Here is a 26224-nt window from a genome sequence, read left to right as displayed (position 1 = left end):
TACCCAAGCCAAAGTCCTGACGTCAACATTCACATGTGAAAAAGAGAAATCAGCTCACCAGGAACCACACATGCACAACGTGGTCGACGAGCTGTTTCGAAATACAATATTCTGACGTAGGCACACGGCGACTTTTTTCCGCATCTCAAACCCCGTTCCTTGTTTTGCTTGCCTGTCTTATCGCGCGGGCATAAAGATATCAGCTCTTCCGTCTGCTCCGGACACCCAATTCTGCTTGCTGCATAATATCACAGCTCCACAACAAGCCGGCCATCATGGACAGCCCAGGTAGGCAGCTTCAATGCAGTAAATTGTGCGGTAGGCAATTGCGATGCTGATGTAAAGTGTAGCAAACGACATTGAAGGAGTCATCAAGACGCTCTGCATGGGCAGCGCCCACGAGCAGGACGAGGCGCTGAACAAGTACTTTTTGCCCGACGCCGAGTTCATCCACCCGCTCTGCTGGGTTCCGCGCTTTCGCAACGTCGCGGTTCCTTTTTTCGGAAGCATCGATTCGCTATGGCTGGTTCAGTGCATTTACCGCTGGTACATTACCTTTGCGCCCAAGCTGGACATTGTCGTCGACTCTACCGGTATGTCTTGGTTCCGCGCAGTGCCTGTTGTGTTGGAGCTTCATGCTGATCTATGCGCTAGCCTTTGACGAAAAGAACAGCCTCCTCTACGCGACCGCCCGACAGAGCTTCACGATATGGTTCTTCCCCATCTACTCCGTCACCGTCAAGCTCGTGACGGTGCTCAAGCTCGAGAAGCAGCACTCGCGACTCGTCCACGATGGGAACACAAGCCCGGAGCTCGAAGCCGACGGTGACAGCACCAACGGCGCATCAATGCTGAAATACTACATTGCCAGCCAGGAGGACATGTACCAGATGAACTACTGCCTCGAGTTTCTGGGGCCGCACGTCGCAGCCCGGCTGTGGACGCTGGTGCAGCTGTTCACGACCTTTGTGTGCATGATTCTGTCGGTGCTGACGCTGCCGCTGCACTTTTACATGAACCCAGATACCAAGAGGCAAAAGGTGAAGCAGTAGTGGTGGTGCAGTAGTGGTGGTGCAGTAGTGGTGCTTCACTGACATTTTGTTCACTTTCTTTATTCAACTCTCGTCGCGGGCGATGCCATCGATGGATTTAATAGTCAACATACGGCAATGATGAAGATAGCAGTTGGGATCGTGTTTCGAGAGCCGCCATCACGTAGGATTCGATTTGGGAGCGTAATGTGAGTGGGAGAATCCGGTTCCAGCTACTGTCGTCGCAAGGGCGTGCTAGGCGAAAGGTACCAGTCCATCTCGATAAGACCCAGCATTGCCGGGACGATTGGCGAGGCTCATTCAACGTCTTTTCCTTGTGTTCAAGATAGTGACATTATGAAATACGCAAATTAATGCCACATGATATACAGATATTATGCAATCACTAAGCGTAGCCAGCATTCGCGTTCGCGTTCGCGTCGGTGTCGGTGCAAAGCAAGTGCGGGCGCAATCATGGCTCTCCGCGGCTGCGAGAGTGGGCAGAAACACCATAGTGGGCAAGGAATCCTGCAATTTCACTCCCTCGCCGAGACAAGGCTAGAAACTGGTCCTGGGAGGCGTCCAACCAAGTATTGACTGGCATATCATGGCTGCGTGGTGTTGGCAGGGCGAATGAGTGCACAGTGCGACCACCGCCAGCTGGCAAGCGTTGAGCCGACCATGGCCGCCAGCTGCCAACACAAACCCGCACAAACCCGCCGTGGTGCGCGTTTGTCCACGTACTTGATCCATCTTCACCATCACGACTCAGTGCCTCGCTATTCATTCTAATCAACCGCACAAGGCGAAGAAAAGGGGCGCTTCTGGAAGGCCTGAAGAACTGACTTTTTCGCAGAGGCCACCGCCACGGCACCCAGGCCCCCAACACGCAAACCTGCTAGCTCGCCGCCACCAAAAGCGCCACCAGCTGTGCGCCAGAACCGCTAGCCGGAAAGGGGAGCTGGGATATTTACCACTGGAATACCACTGGGCAGGTCTGCTTTCCGAATCATGCCAAGCCATCGCGCAGGTCCCTCTGCCAAGTCGGCCCTCGGTTCGTTAATGTGCTGCCAAGACAAGATCCCGTTCGCTTGTTCCCGGAAGGACAATTAATTCGACAACCTGCCAAGCCAGAATTTGAGCCAAGAAAATCGAAGAACCGACCAGTAAATGACGCTTTGAGACTTGTACCTCTTGACATGCCCAACTGCCTCAGCTGAGGCGACTGCCATGAGGGTGATCGGCGGTCGTAGCACAATTTGGGTGACATCCAGACGACTTTTCTCGCGAAGAGGGTGGGCGTAGGGGCCTTGGGGACAAAGCAACTCCGGTGCAAAGCCTGGTTGGCCGCCTCTTGCTTCGTCGGTCTGTTAATCTGCATGGCCCGACCACTTGCACGCAGCATCGGTTCCAGAACAACAGCTTCGCTCATCCCGTCGAAATGAGCTAGGGACATTCGACCGGTCTCACTACCTTGCTGTGGCTTGGCGCCACTCGGCAGGGGACTTGACGAACCTCTCAGCTCCGCGCGCCCAAGATCCAATCACGCCTCGTTTATTATTTGCAACAGTCTGCGAGTGGCCGCATCCGCCAGGAACTTTTGCATGAGGCCCCATCCATGCACCATGCACCATCCAACCACCATGAAGGCAGTTGGCATGTATTTGCCATGGAAGCGCAACACGAGCAAGACGAGGTTTAACAAGATTTGCGTGTGACATGTCAGCGACCGCTGGCTTGGAATCTGTCAGACCCTTTACCGTGAGATGTGATTTTTTCTCTCGTTTTCCCCTCATCGCTCCAGACGATAATGCTGACACTTTGCCCAACGTCAAACAAGCAGGAGGATGCGATTTTGGTGCGCATCCTGCAGTCCGACAATCTGCGTGACATGCCTTACCACTAGCCTCAACGCCATGCCTGACCCTCGGAACGCGATGATAAAGGCTCTTTTAATAGAATGGTGCTGGAACTTGGTCTACCGCCGGAAATACGGCAACCCGACTGCCAGCGCCAGACCAATAGACGTGGTCCCCGTCCACCCCAACTGGCTGATGCACATGGCCGCCCCAGCGCCCGCCGCCATTGAGTTTCCGAGCACACGCCGCAGTTACCCAAAATGGACAACACTCCGGGAACTTTTGCATCGCGAGCTATCGTGGGCTCGTCGTTTGGCGCCTAGCCAACTAGCCCTGAGTAGCTCGATTCGCTAGCGTTGGGGCCATCAGGTATCTCTTCGTTCCCTCCACTAACTGCAAGATTGGGTGGCAATTTCTGGGGCGAGATAGCCACAGTGGCCCCTTCTGCATGCAACGCGACGCTCTCAGCTGGATCCTCGATTTGGGGGAAATGCGTCGCTACTATCAGTCCCCTGTCGAATGCGGGCCGCCTCATTGCTCTTTTTTGGAGATGGATGGCGACATGCTTGCCAGGCCGCCAGTCAAGCAGCCAACCAACCGGTAACGTAGCTCTGTGTCGCCTCGAGTCATTCTGAACCTTGGACTGCCGATTTTGGGCGCGATTCGCTTCGGGAGGCTAGGTCCACTCAGCAGCTAATCTCGCGTGGACACCTCGAACAATGGCCCCCATGAGCCGTGGCTTGCTGGCACCACGTATGGCGAAGCCCCAAAAAGGCCCTTTGGAACCTGCTGATGCCGTGGGTGGAGGATCAGAATCCACCAAGGCGTGCACTAGAACAATACAGCACTCAGCGCTACTGGCCAGGATGGGAAGGTCCATGTGTGCTGTGGTATTCTGCGGGGGAGGCGGCAGGGGTTCGCACTGGGCCCTGATAACGTTAGGAAACAGCGCCTGTGTGCAGCCTCGGGGTGCTGAGCCAGCCTGTCTAACGCTATGGACGTGCCTCTGATGCCTCTGCCTGCGCACCTCCTGCAACCTGTGGTATCTTTGTAGCGTCCTTGTTGGTGCTACAAAACCACCGCGGTGCCCCGTCTCCTTGTGTCTCCCGAGATCTCTTGCTCTTCTTCCAGACCTTGAATTTGACTGTACTCTTGTCCTCAGCAGCAGGCCTCTTGCGCAGAGTACACAGCCACCATGTGTAAGTGTACCACAGAGCAAGGCGGTAGGTATACATGGCTAACATACCCTAAGCGACGGAGAAGCAAGTCAACGTCGCCGACGGCCAGGAAGTTCAGCTTGCCGACTCGGAGCGCAGAAAAGAAGACTTTGCCATTGAGCATCATCGCCACCATGATGTCGAGATCCTCAACAAGGACTACGAGGGCAAACCTACCGACGAGGAGATGGAGACTCTTCGCCGCGTCCCGGGAGCCCTGCCCGCCACCGCATACCTCCTTTGCGCAGTAGAGTTCTGCGAAAGAGCTTCCTACTACGGCTGTGCCCTGGTTTGGACCAACTACATCAACCGTCCCCTTCCCGTTGGCGGCAATGGCCTCGGCGCCGTCGCCAAGGGCAGCCAGGCCACTCAGGGCGCTCTGGGTCTCGGTGAACAGGTTGCCAACGCCACGGGTCAATCCTTTAACCTCCTTGCCTACTGCTTGCCCCTCCTTGTCGGATACCTGGCCGATACCAGATTCGGTCGCTACCCCATGATTTTCTGGGGCATCATGCTCTGCGGTCTTGGCCATGTCCTCATCATTGCTGGTGGTGCCAGGGCGCTGCTGGAAAACGGCAACGCCAAGATTCCCTTCTTCATCGGTGTCTACATCCTTGCTATCGGTGCTGGTAAGTGCAGCAGCTGTCTCTTGATCTCGCGCTTGCTCTAACAATTCATAGCCATGTTCAAGCCCAACGTCACCCCTCTACTTCTCGATCAGATGAGGAACCACGTGCCCAAAGTCGTTACGCTCAAGAGCGGCGAGCGTGTCATTGAGGACCCCGAGCATACTGCTGAGCGCGCCATGCTGTGGTTCTACCTCCTCATCAACATTGGTGGCTTCATGTCCACTGCCACATCCTACTCGGCCAGATTGGTCGGCTGGTGGCTGGCCTTTACCCTGCCTCTGATCCTCTACCTTCCTCTGCCCTTGCTTCTGCTGTGGCTCAAGCCCCGCCTCGTTATGCACAAGCCCGGTGGCTCTGATCTCGTCAACGTCTTCCGCGTTGTCGGCCACTGCATGGCCAACGGCGGCCTCTTCCGTATCGGCAAGACTGGCTGGTGGGATGCTGCCAGGCCTTCCGTCATTGCTGCTCGTGGTGGCTCCGAGACCCGTTACAACGAAGCCTTTGTTGAGGATGTCAAGCGCACCATGCAGGCTACCGGCATGTTCTGCTTCTTCCCGGTCCAGTTCTGGAATGACAATGGCCTGGGCAATTCTGCCAACTACCTCGGTACCATGCTGCGTGGCAACGGTGTCCCCAACGATGTCATTGGCAATTTTAACACCCTGAGCATCATCGTTCTCGGCCCTATCCTCAACGTGAGTCCTTTTTACATAGTCTAGCAAGACACCAGCTAACATTTGTGTGCAGTACGGCCTGTACCCTCTTCTTCGTTCTCGCCGCATTCATTACGGCCCCATTGCCCGCATCACAACCGGTTTCTTCCTCAGCACTCTTGGCGGTGTTGGCTATGCCCTCCTCTGCTGGAAAGCATACGAGACCAACCCTTGCGGTTACTACGGCTCCTCGGACCCGCGCTGCGTCGACGGCGGTCTTGTGTCCCCCATCTCTCTCTGGTGGGAGGCCATTCCGTACGCCCTTGGTGGTTTCTCCGAACTCTTTATCAACGTTCCCGCGTATGGCATTGCCTACTCGCGTGCTCCCGTCAACATGCGTGGTCTCGTTTCCTCAATCAACCTGTTCAACACTGGCTTTGCCTACATCATCAACCTGGCCACCTCGGCTGCCATTGCTGATCCCCATCTGATCTGGGTCTTTGCCGGCCCTGCCATTCTCGGCGCCATTGTCACTGTCGGCTTCTGGTTCCTCTTCAAGCACATTGACAAGGAGGAGTATGTCCTGTCCACCAACCAAGTCAGCGAGGCTACTGGCACGCGCGACTACTTTGATGAGAACGACCTGAACGAGACTGGCAATCGCCCGGCTTCCATCACTGCCAATGAGCAGACTGGAATCTCGCAGAAGATTTGAACGCGGTGTAGCTGGTTTGTTTATGTTTCGTATACCTATTTCGTGGATTTTCTCACATTTCTTTAAAGGCATTCTCGGTGTCAAGTAGAAGAATAAGGTGGGAGAAGGAATACATCAATTTGAATCTACAATAAATGACACTCGAAACTTCTCCGTGCTATGTGACAGTATATCCAGACGAGCGAGCTCGATTTCCGAGCCACCATCAGTAGCAGCAGCGGCACTGCCTCTGCAGCGTCGACGCTCTACCATGCCTTCCCCATGACGACGCTTAAGCAGTCCACTCGCGAGCGCACAGCTGACCGTTGCCGTTCTGGCCGTCGGCACCGTTGTTGGCAGCGCCGTTGCCGGCCTGCTTCTTGCCACCGGCACCGCCAGCACCACCGGCACCAGCGCCGGCACCGCCAAAGCCGCAGCCCTGCTTGCCCTGCTCGTTGGCGACGGCGCGTGCCGAGCAGACGGCGCCGTTGCCCTTGCCGGCGCAGCAACCCGACGCGCAGTCGGCGTCGGATGTGCACGCGCCGGTGATGAACTGCTTGCCCTGGCCGTTGCCGACGTTTTGAGAGCCGGCGGCGTCAGGGACGGCGGCGTTGTTGCCACCAGCGTTGCCAGCGTTACCAGCGTTACCAGCATTACCAGCGTCGCCGTTCTGCTTCTTGCCACCACCACCGGCAGCGGCGCCGCCGAAGCCGCAACCCTGCTTGCCCTGCTCGTTGGCAACGTCCTTGGCGGAGCACACGGCGCCGTCCTTGAGGCCGGCGCAGCAGCCCGACGCGCAGTCGGCGTCGGCGGTGCAGCCTCCGGTGATGAACTGCTTGCCCTGGCCGTTGCCGACGTTGGCGGCGCCGGCGGGGTCACCGACGGCGAAGACGGAGACGGCGACTGCGTCGATAAAAGTCAGTGTATGTCGAGGTAAGATGCTTTTGAAGAGAGAAAAAAGAGGCAAAAGGTTGCCGTGGCTGTGTGGTGTTGTGGAGAGTCGGGGAGAGGACTAACAGGTGAGGAGAGCGGCGACAGCGATGCGGACCATTTTTGCGGTTGGGGTGTTGTTGTTGTTAAAAAAAAATGTGATTGAAGAAGAAGAAGAAGCTGTGAAAAGAGCGACTACCAGGTCGATTTGATTAAATTGTAGAAGAGCGAAATGAACGAGTGACACCAGGTCGTAGGGAGTGAAGGCTGTTGTATAGAAGAGGTCGTGAGCGTGATGATGAGAAGGAAGTTAAGCTTTTGGGATGGGACGAGACGGCGTACTTATACGTCTATGCGATTCATTCTCCTTCCTCGCCTCGTTTCTCATGCCATCCCATGTATTCATGCGAGCAAGAAAAGCAAGTGTCCTCCGACGAATTGCTGCGGCGGCGGGAGACGAGGCACAGCCCAGTCCCTCCCCACGCGGACGATTATTCAATGCCTCCACGTCCTTGATGCAGCCCTCGCAGGGCAATGATCCGCAGGATAGGCAGGGCACCTCCCTGGTCTGAAATTGATGAAGAGGCACAAGATCGGGGACGACCGCCCGCCTTGCCCCATCTGAAGTCGTGGTGCGTCGCACATCTGTCACAAGAGCCCCCCACTAGGTTCCCGGAAAATGGGCGGTTGCGCCTAGGGCATTGTGCAACAGATGTGGCGTTGAGCTTCTTTTCCGGAATAGGTAAACTGAGCCCTGTGTGGCCTAAATTCTCAGCTTTGGGGGGTTTGACGGGCGGGTATTGTGCTCTCCGAGTCGAGTCGTGGAGCTTGGCCGCGTCTGACACCAACACTACCACTTCTGTGACTTGTACACCAGCATCCCCAAAACGCAGCATTACACAACCTTTTCTTTTTTTGCTTTAATATTTGACGATGATGGGCTAATGAAAAGGATTCCTGCATCAATTCGTCTCGTTTGAACTTCCTGCAGCTTAGCGTCGTCATCATCACTAGAGGGGCGCCTGGCCGAGACGCAACCTGCGACAGCCACCGATCCGATATTCCGAGACGAGGCAGCTCCGCGTTTCGGGTCACGACCGCCCGCCAACGCACGCCGCGCAGCAGGGGGGAAGTGAGCAAGTATAAGGCTGTATTAATTCAATGCCAATATAGCTGCTAGAAACCCATTCCTGCAGCTGATTTCTCCGACAGTACCAATGGACTGCTGGCTGCCACATGGCTACGGGTGTCAACTGGGTCTACATTAGCATGAGGTCTGAAAGAAACGACAGTGGCTGGGCTACCGACACTTGTTAAAAGAGAGAGATTGAACAAAAATAGAGAGAATAATAAAAGATAGGGGCAATAAGAGAAATAGAGGATTATAAGAAAAATTACAAAATACAAAAAATTAAGAGATGCCTTAAACCCCATTCTTTCCATATCCTCCAATTCCGCCTCCATAGGCTTGAAATATGTCGCATCAACGATGAAGCCATCATGGTACACTGCCCCGTTTCCCGCAACAATCATACCAGCGACACGACAATTCATATCCCAGACACAAGAGCCCGAATCCCCAAGAGTCGAGAAGGCAACGCCGGGCTTTGTGATGACGGGCCACACGTCAGACTTTACCTCTATACCATCAACTAGTATACGTATGACGGACTGACAAGTGCTCGCAAACCCAAAAGTGAGTGCAGTCTTCTGGCCAATGTTTTCCACCAGCATAGTAGGATCGTAGTCGTCCGCATTGCTTACTGGGTTCCGCATTTCAGCAATACTGACAACACCCTTCAAGGGAATCTGTATGTAGTCACCGGTCGGGGCGTGGGATGCGTCTTGGTCCTTCTCGCAATACTCCAACAGCCTGCGTCTAAAATGTGGGCGTCCCGTGATTTCAGAGGCGTTCTGGAGCTCGATTCTGGTGAGATACAACTTATTGTCGAGCTCTGATAGCTCTTCTTCATGTCGGCAAGCGTCCAACTTAATCAGCATCCAGTCCATGATCCAATCGTAAGTGGTGTTGGGACCTTGGGGTGATAATGAAATGGCGGGCGAGAGAAATACCGAGCCAAACACTCGGCTGTGAGCACTTTGAAGTCGTGCCAAGAAAGAAAAAATGATGAAGAAAAGACAAAGGAGAAAAAGAATAATGAAAAATAAAGCGAGGAAGAAAACAAAAAGGAAAAGAAGAAATATGAGAATAAAGAGACAAATAAGAGAAGTAGGAAACAATCTTCAATAGGGTAAGAGCAGTTCGTGGGCGTAGCTACGCAGCAGTCGCGCCTTGCCGCTGCTGTCTCTTGCAAGGCAACCGACAATCACCGGCGTCACTTTTTGCTGTGCCCCTGACTCCTACGGCAAAACTACCTACGGCACTGAGAAGTGGTCTAGTGCTATGTCGGGGCAAATCTTGGAGAGAAAGAAAAGGTGCTCGGGACTGATGAATCATGGGTGTAGAGCGCAGTGCAAGTTGGGACAATGTAGAGAATACTGAAACACAGAGACGAGGCGACGCGATCGGGAACTACGCAACTCGCAAGCATAAGCTACGCGAACGATGCGTGGGGAAGGAAGTCGCAAGAGAAAAGTAAGTAAAGCTTATTCGTTACCCCGTCAAGGTCCAGCCTCTGACAGGTGGCCGTGAGGAGATGAGCACGGGGATAAAAGGGCGACGGGCCGGAAACATGGGCTGATACACCATGCAGGACACGAGCCCCCACGCAGACAACGGATGAACGAGACAAAAGAAAAAAAAGTAACTCATGAATTTGCAACGCGTAACAGGCGATCAAAATCATAATGTTGACCTAGTAATAAAAGGTCATGGGCCGGAATATTTGCGACCAAAGATCGGCAAGACGAGGACACCAGGGCAACGTTACTTGGAGGCCCTGCGAAGGGTCGTCGGATCAGTATTGGCCGAAATTGACGCTGCGTTCGGGGCTAATCAGGTGAACTTTGAAAGCGCTGCGAGTCTAATCGAGGAGTATTGAGGCGCTCCGGCATCGACTTCTAGACTGTGCGGATTGGTGTGGTACAGCTTGGACAGTGGCCGGCCGCGGGATAACGCTGTTTCCCTTGATGATGCTTGTAGCTTTGAGATAAATAAAAATAACAACAAAACAGTTATGCTGATTTTCTTCCATCACTGTTTTCAGTGGATTCAAATCGTTTGTAGGCTCCGTTTGCGCGATGGTGTAAGCAACGTCGTGATGGCTTCATATCCTGCTGCTAAGGCGGCGATAGGTTTAGATTATGGCTTACGTTACGATATCTTTCCCCCTACACCAATCATTATCCTCAGTGACTTCAACTGCCAGACGCATTAGCGCTAATCCTTTCAACAAAAGGGGAGCCGTTTGCAAGACGCAGTTACTGCCGGCTGCGATGCAGGGTAGCAAACGCGGCGATTTCGACTTGCAAGCTCCCTCTCCAGCTCTTCTCAACTCTCCTTTCGCATCACCTCCCAGGCTTCCAGCTCCCGCATTTGAATCTTCGCAACCTAATCGAACCTGGCCATTTTGCTTGCGCTCCAAGCATCTACTCTATCTCCACCGTTGCCTTTTTGCCTTTTCAACTCGTCATCTTGCACTTGCCGCCTTGCTACCATCAGGCACACCATCTGGGACGATGAAAACCCCATATATCGACCCTCGCAACTTCAGTATTCTCGTGCAGGATACATTCTTGCTACCCAAGCTTCCAGAGGAGAACAATGACGCTCCTTTTGTGCAGGACTTGCCAAAACTGCTCATCTTCGCTCTCGAGAAAGCTCAGATGCTTCTCTCCGCAGATTCCAAGACACCGACACGCAACTGGCCCCGAATCGTCCACAACTTTATCGACGCCAGATCCAGTGGAAAAATTAGTGAAGAGAACCTTCTTAAGCTTCTCAATGAGAAAAACCCTGGTACATAACTGGCAGTACTCTCTGCTACCACGAGCTTCACTGACCAAGCTTTAGAACCCATCCCTCTCTACCTACCGCATCATAATGCTGGCATCATCATTCACTGGGCGGATCGCCGCATCGAAGCATTTCAATTGTCTCCGCGAGTGCAAGCTGTCATAGCAACAACAGGGAGACTACGACGAAAGTTTCCTGAGATTAGTGTCGCAATCGATGAGGATACCGCCAGCCAAGAAGGATTTCTGCAGGTCCTCGCCGAAACATTTGCCGAGCTGGACAAGCGTGAAGTAGCTGGAGTAAAGCCTACCAGAAATACCAAAGGCAAGACGACTGAGCAGACATTTGATGCGACTCTACCAAACCACATCTTTGACCCATTCTTCGCTTGGCTGTTCTCCGAGCAATCCACGTCGACCGACGCGCACGAAGATAAAAGTATCGTGAAGAATACTCGTGATTATGTCCTAGTCACGGAAACGGAGTCTGCGACCATCAGACGATCGCCAGTCTGGCTTCTGTTCAAAGTAGTGCTTCAACAAGAGCTGTGCGCCCACGGGCCGTCGCCCGACCACACAGTGTACAAGCAATTCATGCTGGTTTTCTTCTCCTCACTTATTCGAGTTGCATGTGACCGCGGATTGGATAGCGACATGATTCAACTCATGAGACGAAAAATTGGCCACCGAACTATGAAACTCGAGGCCAAGTTTCACGATGAGGGAGCAGGTCAATTAATGGGATATGTCCATGCTGCCGTGGAAAAAGCCGATACGCTGCTACGGTCCAGACTCGATGCGCTTGTGCAACATGAGCGCGACAAAATACCGAAGAGAATAAATCCGTTTTATTTCGATGCAGCCATGGGCAAGGTCAAGCTCCCAGACTTGGATTCGTTTTTGTCTAAAGCCCATAAAGGCAAGCTGTCTGCTCCGAAACCAGTTTGCGATCCCAAGTCAGACACCCAAGTATGGGATCAAGACAAAATGCCGAATGTTCTGAAAATTGGAGGCGGTTCAGCAGCAGAAAACATTCACGACTACATTCTGGTGGAGTATTGGGTGGAAGATTACCTCGACTCGTACATCGAGAAGCACGAAACAGATTCTTTATGCAGCTCAATAAGAACCTTGGCCGTCAATTATTTCGAAAGAGCCAGTGTCGCGTACAAGAATCATCCCTATCATCTATCAGTCATGATCCTGACCCTACTGGAGCTATGGGTAGCATGCGACAAAGTCGCCGTCGGCCGCAATCCACTGCTGAGCGAATACGCACCTCTGGGCATCGAAAACGTGAACTGGGACGGCCTGCTTTTGCGAACCGCAAAAGACAGACGGCGCCTTGGGCAAGCAGAGGACTATATTGCCAAGCGAGCCTCCAGCAAGACGAGTATGATTGCCGAGTACGGCGGCCCCGGTTGCTTCGCGTCTCGCTTTGCGCAGGAGAGCGCACTTCACCATGACCTCATGGTACGCATGAAAGCTTCAGCAGAGAAGGATGAGCAGAAAAAGGCGGCTGAGCTGAATAAAGAGAAAAAGAGGCAAAAGATGCTTTTGGATAACCACGCAAGCACACATTGTGATCCGACTGTTTGCACGGTAGGAACTTCAAACCTTCTCTGCACGCGTTGCAACAATCTTGCGGCTGCTCGTGAGATCCAAATCCGGCCCTACTACAAGATACTCCCGGATGCGACCGACGCGGCTCACGCCCTTGTTTTTGAGCTTCAAGTGCCTGGAGACATTGCAGCTTGGCGCGACTTTTGCTTCTTTCTTCAACTTGATGTCGCAGGCCACGAAATCGAGAGAAACGTACAGGTAAACCAATCATACCTCAAGAACTGCGAGCCATATGTGCAATACTACAAGGTATATGGGTTGGAAACCAATAGCAGAATCTGCCTCGCGTCGAAGCCGGTCCTTGAAGGCGCCGGCCCCAAGCCAGTCCAGCAAAATACCACAGTGGAGGAACTTATCAAGCCATGTCGCATGAAGTGGAAGTTATTTGACTGTGTTGAGCACAAGTTCCTTGGCACTGTTCGTGCAGGATGGGCTATTGCCGACATGTGCAGAATGAAGCTTGACGACCAGAACCATATCCTGCAAAAGTTCCTCGAGATGGATGCTGAGAAAGGCATGAACCCCAACGAGCTCATACCTTTACGAGACGAAGAAAAAGATACTTCGCGAATCAAGCATAATGAGGAGCTCGCATCTCTATGCTTTGGAGATAACGTGACATGGCCAAAGATATTGCACAGCCTGCGCGGGTCGTCCATCGACTGGAAAGCCTCTGAGACATTTTTATTCATATCTCAGGCAGTCTTGCAGGCCAGCCCAGGAAACGGAAGAGACAACCTGAGACAGCGACATGCGCAGCTGGGCGACGCTTCATTTGCTGAAAAACTCCTGAGTGAAGTTGAGCGGCAGCTGCAGTTTTATACGACTAGCTTCTCGGGACGCGTGGCCATTGCGGTGTTCTGCACCATAGCCATCAAGTTTATTGCCGACGGACCCAATATATCCCAAAAGCAAGAATACGCCATTCTTTCTCGAAGCCGCGAAGCCTGCTTTAGATGGATGCAGCAGATTCGACCGTTGGTTCACGACTCCACCTCGGAGATGCACGAGACGCAGTTGGAGCTCGCGTTGATTTACGTGCATACATTGAACCTTGACAACGGGCGCTTGAAGCCAATACTGCGAGACATCACAGTGGCGGAGGGATATGTCCTTGCCAGTACCATCATACAGGAAAGCAAAAGCTACATCGCAACCACGTTCCAGAGGTCACTCTACTCTTCTTGGCTACGACTTGCTGCCAATGCATCTCAGATCTTGGGTGGGATGGTGAGAGACGGAAATGGATATGGTATCTCCAATGGAGTATACTATAGCCTTGGACAGCCGCTCTCCATCCGGTTAGCTACGGAGCGATGCGAGATGGTCGCTGGCTCCTGGATGAAGACCCATCTGATCCTTCTGGATGGGACAATTGGCCAGACTATCCATTTCAACCTCATGTCGGCCGAGCTTCTGATTGATGGTAAAAGCCCAAGACACTTATCGGATACCTTCACAGAGCACGCAGATTTTATTGCTCTCTTCGGGTCCCTAGGCCCTGCTGTCACTCCTACCGCCGACCCACGATATGAGTACAGATTTAAGCAGCCTTTCAAAGGATTTACGATTGAAGTTGGACTCGAAATGATTACTTCGGATCAAGACGATGAGCGCCGCGATTACGACTTACATGTGCGGGCAAGCAAAGACGGCACAGTGCATGTACTGATCCCTCGACGAGTTCTATCCGGGCCGCAATTTCAATTTCCGTCACGATATCTGGATGAATACCTTCATTGGTCTACTCTCGGCCAAACTCGCGACGAAGTCGACTTTTATTCGACTCAAGACCCTTGGGATCGTTGCTCACTCTCTTGGCGCCTGAACGAAGAAGAAGGCGGATGGCTACTGAAGGACCATAAGCAAGACCGCATCGTGCTCCCGATCGAGTTGGAATACCACCAAAGATTCTTCCAAATGTTCAAGTATTTCATCATGGAAAAAGATTTCACCGTCATCTTGAACGCCAAAAAGAGGAATTTGGAGATACATCTGCGCAGCCTTGGACTGAACTTTTTCGTCCCAGATGGATCCTCAGCAATACACTCCGTGGAGCATGAGAACATGTGCGTCAGCCATGACTACCGGCCTGACACCTTGCTCGGCTGCCGTTCGACTCTCGTTTTATACAACCAACTGAATACCTCAAGCCGAATCGTACTGGTCCCGGACGGCGAAGTGGAATACAGCCGCAGCAAAAGCCACATGAGGGTCCAGGTAGGCATCAAGGCAGACACCATGGTCCACGTGTATCAGGTCGATGAGCTCCTGAGGCAGCTGAAGCCGGATCATACATGGAGGAGCAAGGCGTACTTGGCTTATCTGTCTGCACTCACGTCATATTGCTTGCCAGATCCTTTCACGGGTAAGACAGGGCAGGAGACCGCGCTCGACATCCTCCAGTCAGGGGCGCTCACGTCATTTTTCGCTCTCAGCGTCGAAGACTACGACCTTGTGAACAAGATCAGCAAGCTTGCCCCTGAGAGAAAGCTGGCTAAAAAGTCGCGGGGGAGTCTTCCCATGATAGAATGGGATCCCAATTTGCGTGTGGCATCGCACCATGAATGCTACTGGTTTGCAGCTCAAAAAATCCTGGACAGCGCAGAGATATCCGAGATATTCAAGCGCACGTCTACAATGGAGAGGCGGATTTATCCTGAGTCGGTGAAGAAACTAAGGGTAGCCGACGCGGCACGCTTTGCTTGCTTTCGCACTCAGCGGTATGGAGCTGAGCAGTCATCCGATGACGCAGTTTACTACTTTCGAATGCCAACGACCAAAAAGGAGCTCAAAGAAGCAAAAGGTCAGATGAAATATTGCCAGTCCGACGGCTTCCGGAGATCGTACTTTGCGTCGCTGGGTGCAAAACAATGCCAACTGTTCAACAGCGGAGTACCCGCTACATCTGACATTTGGAGAAGTGTGGCCAAGGGAGGCATCACCAAAGGAGCAACAAGACACTACGACGCGGAAAAGCTCAGATATTCCGCTGGTATGCTCGGCAAGGAAGAGAACACGCTAGAAGCGGACTTTTGCTCAGTTCACGACGCCCTCAGTCGGCTGAGAGAGAACCTCAACCCCTACCGCGTGCGATTGTGGCTGGCCACTGTCGCATCTGGTATGAGCAAGGAGTCGGCCACTAACCTGGTTCCCGTTCTCTCGGCCATCTGGCTAGGAAAAGTACCATCATCAGTCGAGATTCCGACAAGTACAAACACCGGTGCTAACGATGGTAATGAGGTCAACAAGGACAAGATTATTGAGGCACTGGAAGGAGCGAAACGTGAATTCAACAGCGACAAAATGGACATTGATGATTCCGATGGAGAGGACGAAGAAGACGAAGAGGACGGAAAAGAAAGTGCAGAGGACATGTTTCTTCGAGAGCAAGACGAGGCTATTGAAGCCCTGGCGAAGCAGATCGGGGAGAAGAGTTTGATGAACCTGACGGAATACAGCTCTTACTTACACGTAAAACGAGCAGAAGACGCCATCGAAAACCTGATCAAAAATGTCCGTCTCAATCAAACATACACAAACTACTTTGAGCATCTTTCAACAGCTGCTGGTGTCTTGCCACAGGTCCCAAAAAGTGTTCCGGGTCTGCTGTTCATCTCGCCGACCCAGGACGGCGAGCACAAGCGTGGATATATCACCATGGATGCAATCATGGCGCAACATCCGATGCAATTTGCAACCGAGGATGGATGGAGAAACGAATTCATCGATCGGATCAAGAAGCACGTTCGAATGGGCAAGCATAGCCTACAGCCTGCTCTGCGTAGCCTAATACAAAGACTTCAAGGCACAGCTAACAAGCAGCACGAAGAGGATTACTCCGAGAGACTGCTCGATAGCGCAACAGCTCTGAAAAACCACCAATGCATGGAATATTTAATCCCCGATTTCGGGCAGATTGCGTCTTCGGCAGAGGACTGCAGGTCCGAGATTTTGGAAAGACTGAAAGCTCGACTGGAGCAGGCAAACGCTGCCGCCCGTGAAGTCGCCTCTCTGGATTCCACCTTTTCGGAGATTGTGAAATACACAGACATTTTCCCGCGCGTTTCACTCAAACTTTTCCTGCAGCTGCTCTCTTTTTCAAACCGATCAACTACGACCGAGCAGTGGTTGCCCCTACTCCGGCAAATCGCTGTCCTCTGTCGCGACCTACTGCATGTGGACAGAATCTTGAGAGCCTGCAAGAATAAAAGAGACGTATTGAGTGAAATCAAGACAATTGACAGATACAGCTACGAAGATTCGGCATTTTCTGATGCCACGCTTTTCGAAATCAGCAACGACATCTGCGTCCGAGCCAATCAGCTGGAAATTATGCACCAAATGAAAGACCCTCCAAACGGCGAAAACTCCGTCATGCAGCTGAACATGGGAGAAGGCAAATCTTCTGTCATTATTCCGATATTGAGCGCCTCCTTGGCCCGAGGCAGCGAGCTCGTCCGAGTTTTCGTGGGCAAGCACCAGTCCATGCAAATGATTGACACGATGACTGCAGCCATGGGCGGACTGATCGATCGCCCTGTCTTCTACATGCCGTTCAACAGAGAGTCTAGGCTCAGTAACAGTGAGATTGGAAAGCTCCAGTTAGCTTTCGTCCGCTGTGCCAAGGCAGGCGGTGTGCTCCTCCTTCAGCCTGAGCATCACTTGTCGCTGCTTCTCTCCACTTGTCTAAACGAGGACGTCAGAGAAACAAAAAATTACATTGGACTCTTGAAGTATATCAATTCAAACTCCCGAGACATTATTGATGAGTGCGATGAGATCTTGTCGCCGACGTATGAGCTGATTTACACCATTGGCAATTCGGGGCCAGTCGACTTTGCGCCCGACCGATGGACTATTTTGCAGAGTATCCTTGGACTGGTTGTCGATTACAGCAACCCAAAAGCTGGTGTGGCTACCGAAAAAGAGGTCATCTTTCAAAGCAAGATGAATCGGTCTGATGCATATCCAACAATCCGCTTTCTGACGCTGGATGGCCTGAAAAAGGTGCTCACCGGTGTGGCACGCAAGTTTGTCTGCGATGGCATCACGGGATTCCCTATCGGTCGTTACTCTGGTACAGAGAAAAGCGCCATTCTGAAGTTTATCACAGAAAAGAAGCCCGAAGCAAAGTATGTGAAGAAGGTGGAAAGATTCGGCAGCGCTGCCAAGTCAGCAATCGCTCTAGTGAGAGGCTGCATTACCGGCGATCTGATTCGCGCCGCTTTGGTGCAAAAGCGATTTAGAGTCGGCTACGGCCACGATTTCGTCCGATCGCCCAGCACGCGCCTCGCCGTCCCATTTGCAGCCAAGGACGTACCGAAGCCACGCTCCGAATTCAGCAACGTCGACATTGTGATCTTGTTCTCGCAGCTCTCCTACTACCACAGCGGGCTACGGGAACAAGACGTCCGCGAGCTGGTGAAATATGTCTCTTCGACTGACGACGGCCGCGAGGTGTACAAGTCTTGGTTTAACGAAAGATCGAAAATGCCAAACTCGCTGACAGCCTTGGCAAGCGTCAACCTGCAGGACGATCGGCAATTTCACAACGACTTTTTCCCCAACATCACCCACTCTATGAAGGCAATCAATTACTTTTTGAGTCGCATCGTGTTTCCAAGAGAGCTTGGCGCTTTCAGCCAACACATGTCGGCCTCCGGGTGGGATCTGGGCGTGGAGAAGCATTATCCCACGACTGGATTCAGTGGCACGACTGACCTGTGCGCGCTGTTGCCGCTGGGCATGAAGCAGCACGATCTTCCGAGTCAAAAGCATACAAACGCGCTCGTAATCAACAACATGCTGGACAGCAAGAACAAGGTCGTCTCCATGCACTCAAAGTTTACCACGCGGTCTTCCAATGGCTCTGATTTGATCCACGATGTAATCGGTGCGGGTCAATTCCGCGTGCTACTTGACGCGGGTGCTCAGATCATCAAATACAGCAATCAGCAAGTGGCGGAGGAGTGGCTGAAGCAAACAAAGGACGAAGGCATTGAAGCTGTCATCTTTTTCGATGATTCCAATCAGCTCTCAGTCATCGATCGCAAAAAGGCCATTAAGCCTCTCAACGTGTCTACGTATGCAAAGAAGCTCGACGCCTGCGCTGTGTTTCTCGACGAGGCGCACACCCGAGGAACGGACTTGCGACTTCCACGTCATTACAAAGCTGCTGTAACCCTCGGAGCAGGCCGGACAAAGGATGCTTTAGCCCAAAGTAAGTAATCCAATCAATTCTTTTCCCAACTGCGGGAAGATTGCCTCCGCTCTTTACTAACTGGCTGGGGCAGCTTGCATGCGCATGCGAAATCTAGGAAATGGGCAGTCTCTGACATTTTATGTCAGCTTCGAGGTTGAAAGCGACATAAGAAATCATCTAGCCCTTGCAAAAGAGAAGCCGCTTGCTACAGAGCATATTATTGTATGGTCCATCGCCCAAACCTGGGCGGGTCTCCAGCGGCAGATGCCGTACTGGGCCAAGCAAGGCGAGAGACACATGGAGCAGAGTGAGGCTTGGCAGCGAGTCTTTGACATGGAGAATGCATCTTCAGATCATTACGAAAACATGGAGCGGAAGTTTATCAAGCGCGGGTTGAATAGCGTCTAGAAGAGCTGGGCTCCCCCGTCGCAAAAAGCAGACCCCAAGACAAAAGTCGCCGACAATACAGGGTCTGCCAAGAATTCAGAAGGCTACCGAAGAATCAAAGAGAGATGCGAGCGATTCGGCTGCTCGCCCACTGCCAGTGAGGAGGACCTCGACGAGACATGCGAGCGCGAAGTGGCGCCCGAGGTGGAGGATGAGAAGCAAGTGTCGAAACCAGCCAAGCCAGCAGCCAGAGATGATGAACAAGAGAACACAGCTCTAGAGGCATTCATTGGCGGGGTTAATGTCAAGAAAAGCGACATCTCTCTCTCTTTCGAATACGCATTCGAGTCGCTCAAGACGACAACGCTGAGTTCCATGCCCGAGAGGCAGCGATTCCCACGCAACCTACTTGTGACGAGAGACTTTGCCCGCACCCTTCGAGACATCAAATCGACCGACAAATACCAGCGAAGCGTGGTATGCGTCCTTTATATCAAGCCGCATCTCGTAAAGGAAGAGAAGCAGCAGAGAGCCATCATCATCAGCGAGGCCGAGGCAGACCACTACTGGGATCGAATCGCAAAGTCCAACTCGGTCAGCATTCACTACTACAATGCCAAGACGTCGAGCGACGACGCTCGTCAAGCCGAGTACATGACATACCCCATGAGCCCCAGGCAGACGCTCACCTACCCGACCGCGACGCGCATCGCGCTCGACCTTTTCGCCGGGCAGCTCTACTTTACCTGCCTGGAGGAGTACCGCGAGGTTTCAAGCTTCCTGGGGCTCGCCTACTTCCCGGACGTCGACGGCATCGAGGTCCAGACGGACGGCTTCATCCCGCCGGCGGATCGTCACAAGATCAAGCCATGCCACCTCGGCCGGACGCGCTTCTGGGACACGTTCCGGACCAGCCCCGTGCCGTTCCTCAAAAAGTTTCTCTGCGTGGTGCGCAACCACGGCGCGAGCATCGAGGGCACGCACATGGGCCGCATCCTCAACGGCGAGCGCCTCGACGTTTGCGACTTCAAGGAGGACGCCAAGCGCGGCCGACCGCCTCCTGCTGAGGACGAGCTGGCGAAGCAGGCGCCGCCAAAGAAGAAGGCGCGGCTCATGAACAAGGCGCAAAAGGAGGCGGGAATGAAGAAGAGGAACGAGGGGCCTTCGACGAAGAAGCAGGCAAGGGAAAGAGAGACGAGAGCGAATGCAGCAACGACGAGAGCGGCACGACCGGCGCCGCCACAGAGCGGGGAAGACAGGGAGAAGAGCAAAAATCTGCAGGAGATGAAGGACTTGTTCCTAAAGAGGAGAAAGTAGGCTGAGGGGTCCACGAAGCGCAGGAGAGAGGACGATGCATGGGAGTTTTGAAACCGGATTGGCTGTTTGGAGAGGTTGCTTTCGCAGGGGGCGGTTTGCTTTGGAGACTTGTGCCAGCCGTGATACCAATTACACCTTATATTTCAGACATTTGCTCCAGAATTTTATCTGCATTTCATGAATCACAAGACTACAAATTGACAAACTCTCTCCCTCTATCCGCATCACAGAAGTCGTGACATTGGTATCTCCGTAAGATGAACAGACTATTGCTACTCGCACAACTTCTTTCTCATTCTTACAGAAACTATTATATGTAAGTCTAAATGTTTGTAAAATGGCTCAATTTCACACTTTTTCAAGGTACTGCCACCACTACTACCGCTAATAACACCACCACCGCCGCTATTGTTGCTATCGCCGCTAATATTCCTGTTTCTTCTTAACACCGTTATACTCGCTAATTGACGTCGAAAAAAAAAATCACATTACCATCTTTAAAAGACATAGAAGCAGCTGGCTACACTCGTCAAAGCTTTTAGGGCCAATAGTGGCTGTTGTCTAGGGTTGATTGTTGCCCATGGGCGAGGTGCCATGTTTTGCGAATCGCAGAGCAATGATGTGCGAATTCCAACACTCAAGAACATTACCTCGCCCATCGCTCCACAAACTCGTCCCGCTTCAAGCTCCCCCATCCCACCTTCTCATCCTTGAACCGGTCCAGCTTCTGCTTGGCCTTGTCCACTTCCTGCGCCAAGACGTCAATCGACGCCTCGATGCCAGGATCTACCAGGTTAACCTCCCCAAAGGACGTCTCTGCGAGGACGCTGTCTCTGAGGAGCTGCACCGCGCGCTTCGCGTCTTCCATGCGCTCAGCGGTTATCGTCTCGAATTCCTCTTGGGCGCTGCGCGCCACGCTGTCATCTTTCATCCGACGCTCGCGCAGGATTTTTGAAAGAGCGGTGATTTGTGAGTGCGCGCTGCCGTCGCCGTACGCATCGATGGGTAAGGCGAGAGTCTGCATGAGGCTGTCGAGCGCTGGCACTTCTTGCATGCTTGATGAGCGGCGTCGATGGGACATGTCGCGCGATTGACGCTTGGTTCTCGTTGGGGGCTTCATGGGTGATGGCGTTTCTGCGGAAAATGCGGTCTGGGCTTCGGGCCCGGGCACCTCGGCCGCCATTTCTTCTCTCGCGGTGGCGACGACGCGGCTGACGGCGCTCTGGTGCGCATTATATACTTCTGTGTGGGCGTGCAGTGCGTTGATGCGGCTGAGGAGGTAGTCGAAGCACTGGTCCATGTATGTGAGGGACGACGCGGTCTTGCGCAGGCTTTGCCCGCTGCGGGCGGAGATGGACTGCAGCGCAGGCTCCAGGTGCTGCTGCTCGACGGACATTTGCGCGACGGGTAGGATTTCCGAGTAGAGAGACTCGAGCTCTGCCTGCAGCGCTTCAGTCTCGTCGGGGTCTGCACCGCTGTCGCGCGATTGCTGCGCGGTTGCGAGGGCTGACAGGTACGTCGTGTCGAGCCGCGTCCTGATTGTCTCGACTGTGATTTTGATCAACCTAGAGGCCATGAGTGTCATTTTCGTCAACGTGATACTAGAAAGCGTACCGTAGACATGTCTCTCGCAGCTTGTCTGTAGATTTGGCTTCCTCGGGGTCTGGCTCGCTGAGTTCCCAGCCAAGCTTCTGCAGGCTCGTCAACAGCGCATCATCAGACTGCAGGATGACGTCGAGCGCCTTGCGCAGCGATCTGGACTCGGGTCCATTGTCCTGCTTGAGCTCCTCGATGCGAAACTCGAGGCCGTGTGCGATTTCCGTCATCTGCCCAGACACATGTCAATCGGCCAAACTCAGATTGGCCATTTGGCACCGAGGCAAACTGTCTCGCGCGGGGAGAGGAGAGGAGGGGTCAACAAATACCTCGGACGAGATTCGTACGCGCTCGGATTCGAACTTGCGCTGCCGGGACGCCTCGAGCTCGCGCCGCCTGGCCTGGGTGTCGGCACGATTCGCTACCAGGCGCGACAGGGCGTCGCGCTGGTGACGCAAGGTTTCAGCTTGCTTGTTCATGGCGTGCGTCGATCGGCCGAGGTCCTCGACGGCGGCCCTGACGTCGTCCTCGCGCAGCGGCTGTACCTGGGCCAGGTCATGCAGCTCGGCGAGGCGGTCCACCTGACCGCTCTTGTCGAGCGCGTTATAGCTAGTAAAGGCAAGCTGCATGTTAGCGAGATGGGGTTTGGCAGCGCGGAGGTAATCGTGTGTCAAGAAGGGCGATGTTTATTTCCCGCTAGCTTGCCGGGACGACTCACGTACAGGGAAAGCTCATCGACGGTTAAAAGGTTGTCGGCGACCAGGCTGGACGTGGCCCAATGTGCCAGCTCGACGCCGCCGTGACCGTCGGAAAGCGCAGCGCGAAGCTCGTCAGGGCCGAGGTCGAGGCCGTGCGACGCCGACGCCGCGACAAGTAGCGACTCGGCCTCGGAACGGGCACTCATAGTTGTCTTGCCGTTTCAGACTCTTGCGTCTGCGATTGACGGGCACACTGTGCCTTGGACGGTGTGTTGAGCAAACGACGCCTCGATGCCGTTCCTGCAGATGGTGCGCTGGCGTCTCAAGATCTTTAGCTGCACAGCCAGTGACGTTTTGCCGCTGCTGTATCGCCTCAAGGCTTGTTTCGACGGCAGGTACCTGCCTGCATGAAGGAGTTGGGTATAACGATGCGATGTAGTTTGCGCGGTACAATTGTTCAAGTCGACAAGGTGATGGGAGATGCAACGAACAGGCGGTCGCAACTTTGGTGGGGCTGCCGCCCGCGGACTGTATGCATCGCGCGGCGGCCAGAGGCAGGACAAAGAGGGCTCTCGTAGCTGATGCTACACGAGCAATGCAATTGTATTTTCCTGGTCGAAAAATAGCTGCCAAGTATATGACCGAGGCCATACCGTCGCGGGGCGTTACCAGCGCTGCTGGTGCTGGCATAAAGCATGTAGTGGTCGGCCCTGTTTGCTACGTTACCCGACGATGCATCTTGCCAGTCGACACAGTCACTTTGTCGCACGGGAAGGTTTCTTTGACATCTAGTGCATATTTCAGCCTTTAAAGGAAAACTCGAAAAGAATTTATCAATTATATAATTGGTGGTGTGATGCGGCCCGGACTCGTTGCTTTCCCTTGCTGCTTGTAAACGTAAACAGCGCCTCCTCCAGTCTCAAGATTCGCCAACAAACTCAATAACGCCTCTTTTTCTCCTACTTTATAATATACACCCCCGACTCCTCTGACTGCCGATTTATGTTGACTTTATATGTCAAACGGAAATAGATTCACAACTCGCCACCTGCGAGAGACTTGCAAACGAACGCCGGCCATGGCTCCATAACATCCAGCTCACCTTCACCAAAGAGGCAAGAGTAGCGATTTCTTTGTTTTTTCTTCTTCCTTGACCCTACTTTGGCGGCCGGATTCACGGCTCACTCGACACGTCAACTGTTCCTTGCGACATCAAACGCCCAACGGCCAGCCAGTTCCCCGCCGCTCGTAGCCTCCATAAATACCCAATTGCTTGCCAATTCTCCCGCAATCTTGCTCTCCCTCCTCTTTTCCCACATGTTTCCTCTTATTCTGAAACAGAGACAGCAACGCCAGTTCTTTCCTGTGTAATCTGTTCTCTCCGTTCGTGTTACGGCGTTGCTCATCTGATCCCCTCCCGTCTTGTCAACGGCCGTTGTGGGACCCGAGCCTGTCGTTCGTGAGCGCATACTTATACAGCTTTGCGCTGGGTGATACGTTGAAGAGAACAAGGAAGCAACCTCTGGTGTGTTATTCGAAACCGTGCTGTTCGTTAATCACTCGACTTGGAATACAATTGCTCGCCTATAGTCACTATGCGGTCCTGCCTGCCTTCGCTTCGGCCGCCCGGCTCGCCAAAGAAGCAGAACCTCAACATGCAAAACACAAACTCCTGCATCGACATGGAAGATAACAGGCAAATATTGCCCAAGGATAGACGGCAAAAGATGTGGCAGGGTGTCTGCGGCATCTTCTCCCTCGTCGTCATTTACCTCATCAGCGAACTGCTCATCTGGGGACTGAGTCGAGCACTCGCACCCGCAAAACTCGATTTTTTCTCTTCCGTCTTTGGAATGCTACTTGTGTTTGTCATCATGATGATTGCATGTGCAGTACTTCCAAACCTCGATGGATTTTACAAAAAGCACATCAGAAGCAAGGTGAGTGGCATCAATTCCTCAAGGTTGGCGGGTCTAACATCCTTTAGGTTGATTTTATCAATCGCCACATGGGTGCAGCTTTTGCAATTCCCATGGTGATGCTCGGTGGCAACTACACAATAAGTACCAAAACCATTGGCTTGGTTGTTGGCGTTTTTGGTAAGAGATCTTTCCTGCCGCTCTCGACTCCAAACGCTGACCTGTTAGTGGCAACCTCACTCGTGGCATGGACCACTACCTTTATGCTGGCCAGACTCGCCCATTTGGTCATTACCAAAATCATTTCCCTGCTACCTCAATCTGCCGAATCGGGCCCTGCAGTGCCTGCGGCTCAACAGAACAGCAGTCAGGGTTCAGTCATGTGCCAAAATTCTGACCACTCCGACAACACCAAAGTCTCCGACACAGCCTCTCCGCGCCAGCCTCGAGCCTGGAACTGGCTTTGTCAGTTTTGGTCACTCATTGCATCTTTCATCCTCATGTTCGCCATCGGCGTCCCCCTTGCCATTGTTCTTGGCGAACCTCGCATTCTCGACGGCTCCGCCCTGTGGTTCGTCTGGATGGCTTCCGTCATATTGCAGCGGCTTATGAAACAGCAGGTGAAGAGCTGCATCAAACCACCCAGGGTTCTGCCAATCTTGATTACGCTGGCCAACCCGGTCTTGATGACGATCCTCCTCATGACAGCCTACGCCCGCGCCAAGGCCTACGCCATGTCGACCAACATCTCCGACGTCTTACAAAGGCTCAGCAGTGGCACCCAGCTCTACACAATATGGACCTTGGGCATCGAACAAAGCCCAACGGTCCAGAATCGGTGGTTCGGGGCTGGAGACGCTGCCCTGTCCATGCTTGGCTGCGGTTTCATCGTTTGGGGCTTCAAGTTGTACGAATGTCGACGCCAGCTGTTCAGCGCCTCGGGGCTCGTTACTATCTTGGTTAGCGTTGCCGCAGCTGTCGGGAATGTCTTCTTGGGCGCCCATGCGGGATTTCTCATGGGCCTCCAGCGACCAGAGGCGCTCGCGTTCGCAGCCCGGATGACCACTTTGGCACTTGCCATCCCTGCCATGAAGAACGTTGGAGGTAGCACGAGCCTTACTGTTGCGCTCATGATCACCAATGGGATTCTCGGCCAACTCGCCTACCCGTCGTCCCTCAACGGCGTAGAGTCGGGCCCCAATCATTTGAGGCGAAAGCCGTCGACTGACAGCTGTGACTCCACCGAGACGGGAGTCTCGAACGCCACCGCGTCGCAGACAGAGGACCAAGTGGACGGCGCCAACACAGTCGCTGCGGGCATTACCATTGGCATCAATGGCGCAGCCATGGGTGTGGCTTACCTGTACGAGAACAAGTCGCGCTCCGCTCCGTACGCCGCCCTTGCTGTGACCACGTACGGTGTCGTGACGGTGGTATTCATCGCCGTGCACCCTTTCCGAGATGCACTGCTGAGCTTAGTTTAGCTTGGGAAATATTAGAGTGTGAGAGTAGTGGGACATTGCCAAAGAGGCGTATTATATATTTACCCTG

At 53.3% G+C, this 26224-nt stretch overlaps 6 protein-coding genes across 6 annotated transcripts; 4 read left to right on the top strand and 2 right to left on the bottom strand.

Moving 5' to 3' along the window:
* Positions 1 to 275: 275 nt before the first annotated feature.
* Positions 276 to 1052, top strand: LMH87_008317 (uncharacterized protein; the record flags this gene model as incomplete). Its single annotated transcript, XM_056196991.1, has 3 exons — positions 276 to 288; positions 351 to 593; positions 655 to 1052. 3 exons carry the CDS (start codon positions 276 to 278, stop codon positions 1050 to 1052), a joined length of 654 nt encoding a protein of 217 aa, XP_056057414.1.
* Positions 1053 to 4085: 3033 nt separating this feature from the next.
* On the top strand, positions 4086 to 6104 carry LMH87_008316 (uncharacterized protein; the record flags this gene model as incomplete). Its single annotated transcript, XM_056196979.1, has 4 exons — positions 4086 to 4089; positions 4143 to 4736; positions 4788 to 5431; positions 5484 to 6104. 4 exons carry the CDS (start codon positions 4086 to 4088, stop codon positions 6102 to 6104), a joined length of 1863 nt encoding a protein of 620 aa, XP_056057413.1.
* Positions 6105 to 6375: 271 nt separating this feature from the next.
* On the bottom strand, positions 6376 to 7134 carry LMH87_008315 (uncharacterized protein; the record flags this gene model as incomplete). Its single annotated transcript, XM_056196967.1, has 2 exons — positions 6376 to 6986; positions 7101 to 7134. The coding sequence occupies 2 exons, from the start codon at positions 7132 to 7134 to the stop codon at positions 6376 to 6378; spliced, it is 645 nt and encodes a 214-aa protein (XP_056057412.1).
* Positions 7135 to 10652: 3518 nt separating this feature from the next.
* Positions 10653 to 20460, top strand: LMH87_008314 (uncharacterized protein; the record flags this gene model as incomplete). Its single annotated transcript, XM_056196955.1, has 4 exons — positions 10653 to 10932; positions 10987 to 18774; positions 18848 to 19063; positions 19196 to 20460. The coding sequence occupies 4 exons, from the start codon at positions 10653 to 10655 to the stop codon at positions 20458 to 20460; spliced, it is 9549 nt and encodes a 3182-aa protein (XP_056057411.1).
* Positions 20461 to 20883: 423 nt separating this feature from the next.
* LMH87_008313 (uncharacterized protein) lies at positions 20884 to 22960 on the bottom strand (the record flags this gene model as incomplete). The annotated part of the gene is made up of 6 exons (XM_056196944.1): positions 20884 to 20892; positions 20953 to 20980; positions 21111 to 22025; positions 22075 to 22286; positions 22386 to 22665; positions 22779 to 22960. The coding sequence occupies 6 exons, from the start codon at positions 22958 to 22960 to the stop codon at positions 20884 to 20886; spliced, it is 1626 nt and encodes a 541-aa protein (XP_056057410.1).
* Positions 22961 to 24349: 1389 nt separating this feature from the next.
* LMH87_008312 (uncharacterized protein) lies at positions 24350 to 26157 on the top strand (the record flags this gene model as incomplete). Its single annotated transcript, XM_056196933.1, has 3 exons — positions 24350 to 24694; positions 24742 to 24853; positions 24902 to 26157. The coding sequence occupies 3 exons, from the start codon at positions 24350 to 24352 to the stop codon at positions 26155 to 26157; spliced, it is 1713 nt and encodes a 570-aa protein (XP_056057409.1).
* Between the last annotated feature and the right edge of the window lie 67 nt (positions 26158 to 26224).

The sequence above is a fragment of the Akanthomyces muscarius genome (genome assembly GCF_028009165.1).
Source record: "Akanthomyces muscarius strain Ve6 chromosome Unknown contig_16, whole genome shotgun sequence".
Classification (NCBI taxonomy): domain Eukaryota; kingdom Fungi; phylum Ascomycota; class Sordariomycetes; order Hypocreales; family Cordycipitaceae; genus Akanthomyces; species Akanthomyces muscarius.
This window is presented reverse-complemented; position numbering and strand designations above follow the sequence as displayed.